The 13,520-nt window shown below is 39.9% G+C and overlaps 1 protein-coding gene across 1 annotated transcript in view; it reads left to right on the forward strand.

Moving 5' to 3' along the window:
- The first annotated feature begins 1,226 nt into the window (after window positions 1–1,226).
- LOC149815539 (phospho-N-acetylmuramoyl-pentapeptide-transferase homolog) overlaps window positions 1,227–13,520 on the forward strand; it is a 44,946-nt gene continuing 32,652 nt past the window's right edge. The window contains exons 1-6 of the mRNA XM_089989399.1: window positions 1,227–1,465; window positions 1,621–1,719; window positions 2,806–3,038; window positions 3,304–3,754; window positions 3,892–3,956; window positions 10,386–10,579. Of these exons, the coding sequence (XP_089845525.1) occupies window positions 1,340–1,465; window positions 1,621–1,719; window positions 2,806–3,038; window positions 3,304–3,754; window positions 3,892–3,956; window positions 10,386–10,579 (1,168 nt within the window). The 5' untranslated portion in view covers window positions 1,227–1,339. The remainder of the gene's footprint in view (window positions 1,466–1,620; window positions 1,720–2,805; window positions 3,039–3,303; window positions 3,755–3,891; window positions 3,957–10,385; window positions 10,580–13,520) is intronic.

A 13,520-nucleotide genomic window follows, 5' to 3' on the forward strand; every position in this document is an offset into this window, starting at 1 on the left:
ATTTCCATAGTTTAGATGTAATATCATGAAAAAACAACAATTGATCGAAAAAAAAACAATTATTTTATTCTATTTGAATATGTCCCAACAACATCATGATATTTTGGAATATTCTGACATTTATGACTGTTGTAGGAGAGAGTCGGGCATCCCTTACAGTGAATGAATGTGTATCAATGGTTCTTTGTGAGCCATCTATTTTAAACCACTTTGATGCCGTTCATTCGAAGCATGAAGGACATCCTAGACAATGGTGCAGTCCATACCTCTGGCATCGCACACATGGCGGTTTGAATGCCGTTCATCTTGAGATTAACGGTATCTAAGGGCCCTTGATGGGGTTTGCCCCTAACCTGATCCGGTCTCACTTCTGCTTTACCCGTCTAGTTTCTCTTAGAGGTGTCAATTGGTCGGGTATGACCTGATCCTGACCCGTACTAGGTCGTTGATGGCACAAAATCGAATCCGTGGCGCATGGGGGCTGCTGCTGTGGTCAGCGGGGACTTGTGTCAAGGTAAAGCCCCCCCCCCCCCCGCCCCAAAAGGGTTTACTTGGATCCTAGTCAGGATTAGGGGTGACAATGGGTCGGGTTGGCGGGTCAGCATACCTCAACTCTAACCCAACCCATTTATTAAACGGGTAACCCGACACGACCCGCCAAGCCGCTTAATAAACTGGTTGGGTCGGGTAAACAGGTTGGCGGGTCGGGTTGACAGGTTGACCCGCCCGCCTAACCCATTTATTAAACGGGTGAGCCGGGTTGGCATACCCTAACACGAACCCGACCTGTTTAATAAACATGTTAGGTGGGTTGACCCGTTTATTAAACGGGTTCATTTTTGCCTAACCCGAACCCGCCTAAGAGGCGGGTTGGCGGGTGTGTCAGGTTTTGCCACCCCTAGTCAGGATCCACCAATTTCTGCCGCGTGTCAGACCCGTTGACACCTCTCTCTCCAAACGGGTCCAGACCCAAACCGTGTGATACGGGTCCATCTTCCCATCTCCATCCACACCTAATCGAGTCGTGTCAACGTTCGAGTTTTCTAGAGGTTCGAAGTTCTAACGCTTGCGACTCGAACGTGTCAGAGTCTCGCTGACTCCAGGCGATACACGTGGCACGAGATATCGGGCTTCTCTGGGCACGCTTTCCTCCCTGTACGCAAACGCCTTGCGGGCCCCACAAACATTTTCTATAAAAGGCCAAAAACCGTCGCCCTCTCAAACTCTTGCCATTTTCTTTTCCCTACATTCCGTCGTTTTCGCCCCGCGTCTTTTGTAACTTTTCTCTGTCTCTCGACTTCCGCTTCGCTCCCGCGTCTCCCTCGCAAGTGCGATACCGATGCATTCTACGAACCGCCTGCCGTTCCACACGTGCCTGAGGCCACCGGAGGGATCCTCACCGGGGAGGCGATCGCTCCTTGGTTTCGCTGCGATTCGTCTTCGTCGATTCCCCGTCGACTCTCAGGTTCGTGATTTCGATCGGTATCGGCCGGATGCCTTCCCTTGCCTAGCGTTTTTTCTCTCCCCCGAATTCGTTATTTCATATTATGGTCGATTGCATCGTGTAAACGGCGCTGTGCCTCTCGTTCTGACGGAAGTTTGCCTCTTATGGATGTATAGATATCTAGAGCGGTCGGTCGTTTTTGTAGAATTCGGAGGAGAGGGTATGGAGGCGTTTTGCGTCGTGATTCAGTGTCGCCGATTGCCGCCGCGGACGAGGTATTTATTTTGGACTTTTGACAACCGATTCTTCGTAGTGGAGATGGTTATTTTCTTTTCGTATGGGGAACAATGTGTTCTGGGATTTATTTTTGACATATTACACATTTAGGGTGAAAATAACACTTACCGTGTCAACTTTAGATCGGTATAAAATTCCCAGTAACGTTACTCATCTTCAGGATGTTTGCAGAAGGTTTTTCTGAGGGTGTGATGTAATTTATCAACTATCCTGCCGTATGAGTAAAAATTTGAGCGTTTTCTTTGTCTTTGGTGTGACGTTCCTGATAATTCGAGTTCCATCTATATTCCTTTCCCAAATTTGGATATACATAAAGTTGGAGCATCTGAACGACTGGAAATGTGGTGAAGTGGCTAGAGCTGATGAGTCACTATACTTTTCTGAGACGTCGTACCAATTGGATAAACTTGGCAGAGCCTGGTTGGTGGTAAGGGCAGACCTATAAATAATTGACTCGAGCTTTTTTCGCCCGAAGTTTTTTTACACGTTTGCCTTTTTGGAGCTATTCTGTTATAGATAAAAAATGGTGGAAAAACCTATAGAATCTAAGATATTTCTAAATACCAGTAGTCATTTCTGGGGATTGATATGATATGTCACTTTCATTACGAAAAATATAAGCAGAATGACATTGCCTCCTTTGTCTGCGGATACATTTCTATGAATTGGTTAGAGCTGCACTTTGTTTTTTTTGAATAATTGTTTACTTCTTTGGACATTTCCAGTGCTAATTTACACGAGATAGATGATGTAGCAAAGTTGGATATCATGAGGCGCGGCCTAAACTTTTAGGCAGACTATTGGAAGTCTTCTTTGTATTTTGGGAGTTATTTTTTGAGGATATGTTATGGTTTTATTGGTATATGCATGGGCAGTTATTTCTGCAGGAAAACTGTTCAAGTTGTATTTGGATTTCAAAATTTTCTACGAGGGTTATGGTGAAACATCACTAAGTTTCATCATTTGCGATCTTTGCACCATTTTTTTCACTAAAATTGCTTTGAAATTTGTAAGTGCCATGCACAATAATAAATTATGATTTTTGACACCCTTTCTTGCTTCAGGATGGATTCTCGTTCTCACCATTTGATGATGGATTTGAGGATCATGATAGTGGAGTATCTACGGAGAATCTGTATTTGATATCATCAAGTGAGGGAGAAGAAAGTGATATGGAAATCCTGATCAATCCTTCTGGAGATCTGGAGTATCATAAAAGCATTCATTCTGACATGTCTGATTTGGCATCAGCCACCAATCGTCTTGCAAATATTAGAATGAAGTCTAAAAATGATAGGCAAGAAAATTCCACCAAACTTGATTTGAACTGTAATTTTACTTTTTTTATTGTTGTTTTTTCTCTTACACTTGTCCATTTAGTGAGGAAGTTCTTATGCATCTTGTTTATTTATTTATTTATTTATTTTTGCATTGCTGATTTTTTTCAGTTGCTGCAATTGTTAGAGAAAGAAATTTTTGTTAGTCTTACTGCAAGATCTAAATAATGACAGTTAAATCCTTTTTATTGGAAAATGATTTCATTTTACTTATTTCTATGGCAGAACTCATCTCGGACTTTTGAGTAATTTGGGATTGACTGTATTCTTGGTTGTGGTTCTGTTACTCTTTGACTTGTGTGCATGGCGGATTGTGAAGCTACCATTGGCGCCTTTTTTCTTGATATGCCCTTTCTTAGTTGCTGCTGTTTTAGCATCATTTGCTGGATTTTTGTGTGTGCCATTGTTTCATGTTTTGAAGATTCATCAAGTACTGAGGGTAGAAGGGCCTGACATTCACTTATATAAAAAGGGCACTCCTACAATGGGTGGCTTATTTTTCATTCCGGTTGGAATTATAGTTGCTGGAGCTGCATCTGGTTTTTCGTCAGTTGAAGTTTTTGGAGCAGCTGTAGCAACCATTGCTTTTGCAGCAATTGGGTTACTTGATGATCTCATGAGTCTTATGAAGAAACATAATTATGGGTTGCCTGCATGGATTAAGATAATATTAGAGGTAGAAGACTTTTTGGGGGCATTTGAATAAATGTCTCTATTCTATGTTTTCAATTTCTTCTTGAATCTTGTCTTGTTGGGGGACATTGGTTTCTTCCAAATTTTTGTTTATCTAATTCCAACAGTGGGGTTTGACAGGTTGCTGCTGGCACATGGTTTTCTTTGTGGCTGAATTCGGCAAATATAACATCACCATACGGCATGTATAGCTTCTCATTACCAATCTGTTGATATAAAACCAGACAAATGCTTGAGCTACGTTTTGTAAGTGGTTATCTGAAGATGGAATCATTCTGTAAAGGATCAGTGTGGCCAAGGTTGTTTTGAGATCATCTAAAACTATAGTGTTTTGCTCAAGGATTAGGAAGCTGAAGTGGTTTTAGTGTTTATTTTTTTTCCTTTTTTGGTTTTTGGGTTATGGATTGGAGTGACACTTGGCACTGGTAGGGCATATCTTTATTGATTTTAATGCTGATCTCTTTGTAGATACTGCTTATTACATTTTGAGCATGTCCACAGGAGTCCTGTATGATAGTTGGCCATGGACTATTGACAAGCCTGAGTTTGTCAATGAGCCCAGCTCAAGCTGCAAGCTTTCTTTTTAAATGAGCAAAAGGAAAATTCCCATTTCCTCCCTTTTATTTTGGTTATAGAGACATTTATAAGAGATGTTGTGCCATGTTATATTGGTTTTATAGTCTTGATAAGACAATTTTATTTCATGGTGCTGTGTCATGCTTGCATATTTCTGTTCTGAAAAAGGGATATTATGCTCAACTTACTCAATTTCATGTTGATTTCTATTACTAGTAATGGAATGGATGATCTTCCTTGCGGCTTAGTTTTGCATGCTTATGCTTTTCCTTTCCCTGCTTCTTTTGCAAGAACATCAAAATGCTAGATGGGTGCACAGAAAAAGGGAAGCATGCTTAGGATGAAGATGATCTTTAATGGACACCATTTTCTTGACAGTTACTCTGAGTGATATCTGTCCTCTCAACCCAGGGATTACCTGGATAAATGTAGAATGTTTAATTTTTTCCAAAGCTGGGTTTCATAATAAACTGATAACCAAAATGCAGCTAGCCGACTGTTGGTGAGCTAAATATTGAAGAATAAGAGTTTGTGTGTTTGTTATTTATGTGTTTCTTGTTTTCGTACCATGTAGTGATTTCTCTTGTGAGGGGTTGTGATAACAAGAGGAATACACTATAAATGCAGTTTAGTATACAGCACTTCTAGTGAAAGAAGTAAGAACAAAAATGCACTCTTGATGAAATTTGTAATCTCTGAAAATTGTATTGACTAATTCACTCGGGATCTTAGTTGTTAAAAGCGCTAGTTAGAGCCTAGGCAAAAGACCCCTAAAAGGACTAGTTGGGCCTAAGCGGGACTAGTTGGGACCAAAAGAATAAAGCATCAAGAAAAATATAAATATTATAATAAATAGTTAAATTTCATAACAAACATATGATTGTAACTATGAATGAAGTGTGTAATTCAATGTAACATATCACAAAAGTCATATTTTATATATATATATATATATATATATATATATATATATATAAAGAGAGAGAGAGAGAGACTAGAATATGAGAACTAGAAATATGAGAACTTCCTTGTGAGCTGTGCATTTCCAACACTTTTTTTGCAAATCCAACCATGTAAATGTGTTCAACAATGTGAATTTGCTAGGAATCAACTATTGGATCGTGTATTTTCGATGAAAAAATATGATTTTTGGATGCTTGAATATTTATGAAGATTATGAGCTGCTGATTTTAAGGCCTTAAAAATTCTTGTTTATTCATCATAATAGGACAATTCAAGAGCTGGTCCTTATAGAACCAAGCATATAAATCATATCCATATAGTTAGATTTAAGAAAAAAGAACAAAAAAATCCATGAAAATTGCGGTTCAAGCCTTATTGTCTATGACCTTCTCCAATCAGCTACCTAACTGGCGATCCTGCACTCGATAACCATGAGAGGAGAAGGAAACATCACATCCATGGTCAGATAATTGAGAAACAGATAAAATATTTAAGTTCAATTTAGGAATATATTTAATTTTAGAAATAAAAAATCTTTTTGAATTTTGAGAAATGTTTTCAAAATTTTCTATTCCTTTTATCTCAAGAGATGTTCCATCAGCAGTGAAAACATTTGACCTACATGAGTTATGACGTTCGGATAACATATCACCATTTGGTGTCATTTGAAAAGAGACAACTGAGTCAAGAAGCTAAAGAGATTTACTGGGATTGTTGAAGCCAAAGGAAGAGATCGTGGCTCCAATGGATGAGGATGTTCCTTTGAGTAGAGGTTGAAGAGCCTCCACTAATTGTGTCAAGGAATGTTTCCAATAAATGGATCTTATATAATTTTTACATCTCTTGACTCTTGTGGAGGTCCAACAGAGGCAACATTTTTCTCATAAGGTTTCTTCAATTTAGGACAATATATTTTCACATGTCTCAGTTCACGACAATAATAGCAAATAACTTTCTTTCTTTCATACTCATTACTTTACTTCTCATCATTTGACCTTCCATAGTTTGGTGGTTTATAGGTATGAACATAGTTTTTCGGTCTAGATACGACTAGAATCGAGTCATCATCACTCTTAGAGATTCACTTTTAAGCCTATTCTCCTTCATACTTAATTCTTCTATAGTGTCTTCTATCAAAGAGACTTTCCCTCGATGAAGAAGAGTGGATTTGGTAGATTCAAACTCCGAGCTCAACCCATTAATAAATTGGTAAAAATGCTCTGCGTCTATTTCATTTTGGCAGAGTTTTATGTCTTCCGAACAATGCCACTTTGGTTCAAGAGCCAACTCCTTTCATGGTTCGGACAAACCATTATAATATTCTCTAATGCTTTTGTCTCTTTGAATCATATTGTATATCTTATCTTACAAGTTGCATACATATGTAATATCTTTAAGAGAATACATTCACTTAAGATAATCTCATGCATTGTTTGCATGCTCGAATTTAACAATACGTGAACACTTCTTAATGTCGCTGATACTAATGAGCCAAGACATAATTTTGGCATGTCCCATTTGCCATTCCTTTTACTTCTTCTCATAAGTGGCAATTGTTTTATTTTTCTCAACCGCTTCATAATTGAAGCCCATATTACATAGTTTGAATCATTGAGCTTGATGGGTTTTATGCTGACATTTTCATTATCATCAATTTTACAAGAGTAAAGATAAATAAAAAAGACTAGAGAGAATGAGAGAAAGTATAGAGGAGAGAACAAGAGAAAGGGTGAAAATCACGAGCACTTTCACCACCAAGCAAATGTCACCGATCAAGAGCACGAACATTCCTTTTCCACGCAAGCACCATCAATCTATTACTTGAAAAACAATCATGATCTTACTAGCACTTGAATAAGAACTGCAGAGAGCTTCAACACTTTGAAATTTGGAGTAGTACGCTTCTCAATGTACCAAAAACAATTTCAGCTTGATCACCAAGATCATGAGTTCCTTCAAAGATATTCACTCAATCACCAAGAGTAGACACTCAAGAGAGTTTCACCAAAATACCAAAATGAACACTCAAAGAACCACAAATGGGTTCACTCACAAACTTCCACTAAAAGGAAATAAAAACAAGAGATAAAAAATAATGATTTTATTTATCTTAACATATGGAAGATGCATTACATTGTAGTGGGGCTTTGCCTCATATTTATACACAAGTGAAGGAGGCCATAGAGAGTCGTTGGGACCCCAACGGTTCCCTATGTTGACTAGTCAATATGTGTTGACTAGTTCAAATACAACCAAAAAAATAAAGAAACCTAAAGAGGGTATTCCTAGCTACTATTCCTAGTTACATTATATATATATATACATTTACATTTTTAACATATGTTTGGTACTAATGAAGGTATAGAACTATGAAGCTAGAAATCATAGATGCAAGTTGTATCATCTCAATCTGACCATAGAGGTACGTTAAAAATTTTTGTTTACTAACATTGGACCTTGGATCATGTTTTTTGGATGTAAAAAATATGATTTTTTGAGTTGTGAAATTTTGGTACATTATGGGCTGTTGATTTTTGAAGCCCTTGAAAAACTTACATGTCACAATTACATTATTCAAAACCCATTTCCTTCTAAACAAGCATTATAGATCACATCCATAATGTCCCATTTACAAAACAAATTCAAAAATATGAAATATAGGTGATTTCTACTCAATAGTTTCATACCTTCATTAGTAGAAAATATTTACCTTTATATATCTATCTATCTATCTATCTATCTATATATATATATATATATATATATATATATATATATAGTAGGTGGTAGCTGCCTAGCACTTTTTTGGACTACCGTTTTTTTGAAGGATTTTTCTATGTTTACCTTAAATTTAACAGTAGAGTGTTCTACATGTTTGATTTTATAGGAATCAACTCTTAGATCGTCCAATTGCAACACGAGGTTGATTTTTATAAGGTTTAGAAATCGACAGTCTAAGATTTTCATAAATATTCAAGGCTTAAAAATCATGTTTATTTTTATCAAAAAAACATGATCCAAGTGTTGTTTCCTAGTAAATTGACCATACCGAACACATCTTCAGGGATCAGATTTGCAAAAAAAAAACAACTTAAAAACACCTGTTTGCTCATGGTAGGCTGGAGGTAGGCTAGAAAAGTGCTAGGCAGCTACCACTTTTCATATATATATATATAGTCTTTTGTGTTCCTATTTTTTTAGTAAATCTGACCCTCTAGATGTGATTTACATGATCTGTTTAGTGGGATAGTTATGGATCTTCGGATTTGACATCTAAGCAGGTCTTTCAGCTATTGAAAAACCAATGGTGATAAACAACAACAACAACAACAACAACAACAACTACGCCTTCATCCCAAAACAATTGGGGTCAGCGATATGAACCAAAAAAGAAATTCATTTTGGGTCTTCCACATGAATCCTTTTCCTCCAATCATTTCTATCCAATGCCATGTCCTCGGTGAGGTTCAAAGCATTCATATCCTTTCCTATCATCTCCATCCAAGTCTTCCTAGGCCTACCCCGACCTCTTTTAACTAATATAAATCTTCAAAATTTTCTTGAGTAAAAGAAACATACTTTTTTGCCGACAAAAAAAAAACACGATCCAAGGGTCAATCCCATCCTCTCTCTCTCTCTCTGTCTCATTTAACTGAAAGGCTAGTAGCTTTGTGATTAGGGCATGTATGCCTGCCAAGCTCTATAGCAAATCTAGCATAGCGGGGATACTCTTTTGCTATTGGGGTTCCTTTCTTGTAGTTTTGCTTTGTTTGATGGATGTAAATAATCTTTTATATGGTAGTAATAGTTGTATTTTGGGACAATGCATCAAAGAAGATAGTGAGTGGCTAGTAGCTTGCTTCACTATTTCTTAGCATAATGTACCCCTGGATAAGAGTGAAACTAAGAAAGATTTGCCGACAACAGAGATCCATATAGTAATAGAACGTGGGTGGAAATACACTAAAAAAGTGCCAAAATGATTGCAGTTATGTGACTGTCAATTTGTATTAACCCAGTTATTGCCTGATCTACACGCTTAAACCTGACCAATTTGTTTGTGTGGTATCTATGAGTAAAGTGCCATTACTCATGCATTTTTTAAGTAAATTTACTGCATTGATGGATTTGTCACCGTTTATTCACTCAGAACATACATTGAACCAATACATTTGCATTTTTAAGTTATTTTAGTTTAAAAATGAATGATCCATATTGCACCAAAATTTAACTATAAAAAAACTTCTGACATCCAAATTGTTAAATGGAAAAACATGGTTTGTACTGAATGGGCCATGCTAAACCAATTTGTACTGTCTGAGAATCTGATATACTTAAAGATGCAATACTTAGGTGAGATCATAGTCACAAATATCAGTGATATTTTTAAAATATCGTGATATTATCGCTGTAAATTCAGCAAACACTAATATAGGTAAAATATCGTGATATTTTGAAAATATCACCAATTTGATTTCTTTCTCATGATATTATCAATTAATTTTACTGTTATTATTTATTTTTATATTTTAAATATGTTTTTCTTCTCCTCTCAAAATATGTTTTTTTTCTTTCTTTTACATTGTTTAATTATTTCTTTTATTATTTATGTATTTTTTGTCTAAACATGATATGTTCTTACTTATTTTTGTTATTTTTTATATTTTTTAAGCCCCGAGATTTTCTCAAGATATAGCCGATACCGATATTGGTGAGTATGGGTGAGATTTCACTCATTGATATGATATGCACATATGTACTAAAGACTTGTATACAATGACAGTTTCACTAGAAATGAAGTATATAGCGCACAAACACGCACACACATGAACATCATTTCTGCATATTCATTTATCTAATATGCAGTTTGAAATACATGTATTATGGGCCTGTATTGCATAGATTTGAAGATGGTGCTCAAGTTGTTTCCTTGTGGGTGTAGAAAAAAAGATTGATAACTAAACCTTATTTTTTGTTTTTTAATTATGTGGGTACATGTCAGCTGATGTATTCTTGTGCTACTATATTCTCTTCTATGTATCCTGATTGAATGTATTTCCAACTGTTTGCTGCAGGAGATTTGTGGTTCCTTTGCCGGCACCATTGGGCCTTTTGTGTATTAGGAGGCTCTACTTGTTTCTTACAACATTCTGTTTTGTTTCTATGGTGAATGGGGTGAACCTCACAGATGGTCTTGATGGTCTTGCTGGAGGAGTAGCTGCATTGACTTTTATAGGGATGTCTATTGCTGTCCTTCCAATATGTCCTGGTCAGTTCAATTTCTGGCCTTTCAGTATTTGATTGATTATTTGACCTGATTCCAGTACATACATTTTTCCACGTTTGTGTGCCTCCTTTTTTTCTTCTCTTTTTTTTTTGCCTCCAAATTTTGTCATGATTGTTGTTGATGAGGATGTTATAGGAGGCTGTGGTGTGAAAATGCTAACAGGTCATTATGCTTATTTTGTTATTCTGCTTCATGTGTTTTATTGCCAAAAGGAGCTTTTAGACCTTTTATTCATGCTGTTACATTTTGTCCATTTTTTGCTTGAAACCAAATTTATAATCCGTTTGCAGAGTTCTTGTTATGCAGCGTAATTATTTACTTTTCAGAGGTTTTATGGTTCTTGGGGGTTTTCTTGTGTTGCCCTGCATCTTGAAGAGCAGTTTACCTTGATGTACTTATTTTTGTGTTTGATGAGAATTGACAAGTTACTATTCTTTGTCTTGTTCACCATAATATGATGTCATGGCTAGGGTCGATCTTGGAAGGTTTTCTCAGAAACTATCTGTAAAACCCCATTTAAAAAAAAAAAAATTGTTTGGACCCGGGCCGGGTCGGGTCCGGACCCGACCCGGGCCCCTTTTTTTATTAGGGTTTTACCTAACCCGAGCTCACCCGAGCTTTCGGGCGCCGCAACCCACCCCCCTTCTCCCCCTTCGCTTGTAGGAAGATTAGGGAAACCCACCAGGGGTTTCCCCTTCCGGTGCCCCCCCTGCGCCTTTAAGAGAGAGGTTGGAGGGCGAGGGGAGTCACGCCTCCCTCTCGCAGCCCTCGCCCCCCCCTCCGCGCCGGTCTCCTCCTTGCTGCGCACGTCGCCGACGCCGGCCACCACTCCCAGGTACGCCGCCCTCTTCTTCTCTTCTCTTCTCTTCTCCTCCCTCTTTTCTTCCTCACCCCCCTCCCTGTCACCTCGCCGGGAGGCCGACAGGCGGCTTACAGCCACTGTCGCGGACTCCCACCGCCTCCCTGTGCCATCGGGGCCCCGACAGGTGGCCTACGCGGCCCCTGTCGTCCCCTTCTCTCGCTGGGGTTCGCCGGAGTGCCGGCAGGGGACCTGAGGCCCCCGCGGCACCCCTTTTTTTTTGCTGCCACCTTGTGGCCTTCGGCAGGGACGGACCCCCCTGCCGTCCATTGCTGTCGGCAGGGGCTCAGCCCCTGCCACTTCTTGCTGTCGGCAGGGGTTGGCCCCTGCCGTCCTGTGCTTTCAGCAGGGGCTGCCCCCCTGCCATCTATTGCTGTCGGCAGGGGCTCAGCCCCTGCCACTGTGTGCTGTTGGCAGGGGCTCAGCCCCTGCCGCTTCTTGCTGTCGGCAGGGGTTGGCCCCTGCCGTCCTGTGCTTTCGGCAGGGGCTGGCCCCCTGCCATCTCATTGCTGTCGGCAGGGGCTCAGCCCCTGCCACTTCTTGCTGTCGGCAGGGGTTGGGCCCTGTCGTCCTGTGCTTTCGGCAGGGGTTCGGCCCCTGCCACTTCATGCTGTCGGCAGGGGTTCGGCCCCTACCACTTGGTGGCTGTCGGCAGGGGTTGGCCCCCTGCCGCCACGCTATGTTTTGACAGGGGCTCATCCCCTGTCGCCCCGCTATTGTCGGCAGGCAGGGGCTTGTCCCCTGTCGCTTGTCTGTTTTCGGCCAGCAGGGGCACACCCCTGCTGCCTCTCTCTTTTCCTATCGGCAGACTTGTTTTTCTACTTCTCCGCATAATAATTAAAGTAGCACTGTTGCAGACCTCGCATCGGACCCCCGCTCTGGCTCTGCGGCCCGAACCTCGTATCATCTACACGCGTAGACGCACGCAGCTGCACGACATCCCGAGGTAGGGGAAAGTCGCACGAAGGGTTTGTAAGAATGAAATAAAATTATAAGGATTTTGTGATAGAATAGTTTATTTGGCATGCATTCTCACTCGTAGAATTTCCTAACTGGTGATTGTCTGTGTTGTGTTTCTGCATATGTATTCTTTTGAAATTTCATGCTTATTGTTGAAGCTCTACGAGTAGACTCATTGCTAGAAAGACCTTATTCCTGTATTTTCGCCTTGCTCATTGCTATAAATGCCTTATTGATTATTGCCTGATGAATCTTGGATGCGACTTCTTGATTCTTAGTATTCGAGCATGCCAAGCATAATACAGACATTTATAAAACCTTGTGATGGGTTATCTATCGAGAACCCACAAATTTACTTTCGTAATTAGACCTGAAGATAAGTATGATACAAATAGTACGGGAGGTCATTCAGTACCTCAAAGTGATTAAGAAACTCCTTATTGATATCCATGAGATAATACCGGCCTCCACAGGCCCATCTGCTCAGAGAGCAATTCATGTTATGCATGAACCAAAAGAATCATAAAATATTATGTTGCCCTTTCATCGTAGTTGTACCTCTAGGAAGGTATAATCGTACTTTTAGACAAGTACGTCCCATGTGGGTTACGATGGTGGGATGATGAGGTTGTAGCAACCTCAATCAGTGCAATTAGCACAATGCTGAGATCACATAAATGGTGACCATTCGCCTTCACAGGCAAGATGCTCGAGTGGGTCTAATGGACCAGAGCATGTAGGATGGGGCGGCGGTTAAGAAACCCCCGTCGTACCTATCCGATCTTCACGGTTCATCAAGGGAGACGATGGATGGTACAAAGACTCCGATGGACAGGTTGTTAACAACCACCCCACGGGCAAAAGACTCGGTTTTCTCCAGTCATCGGAGTTAGGGGAATTGGGATTACCATAAATTATCCTAGGTGGTAACTCCCAGGCACTTCTGCAGAAGTTGGATGCATCCATGGGCCACGAATGCCTTTGGGGATTTACTCTCTTGGTCACTGACCGTCCCCTTAGGAGCGGACTCAGTCAGCCATCCGGGTTAATGAAAACACCTGACATAATAAACCCCCGGATCGGTCTCGGTTGTTTCTACGTTTC

This window comes from Nuphar pumila, chromosome 15, assembly GCF_984573655.1.
Source record: "Nuphar pumila chromosome 15, dmNupPumi1.hap1.1, whole genome shotgun sequence".
Classification (NCBI taxonomy): Eukaryota; Viridiplantae; Streptophyta; class Magnoliopsida; order Nymphaeales; family Nymphaeaceae; genus Nuphar; species Nuphar pumila.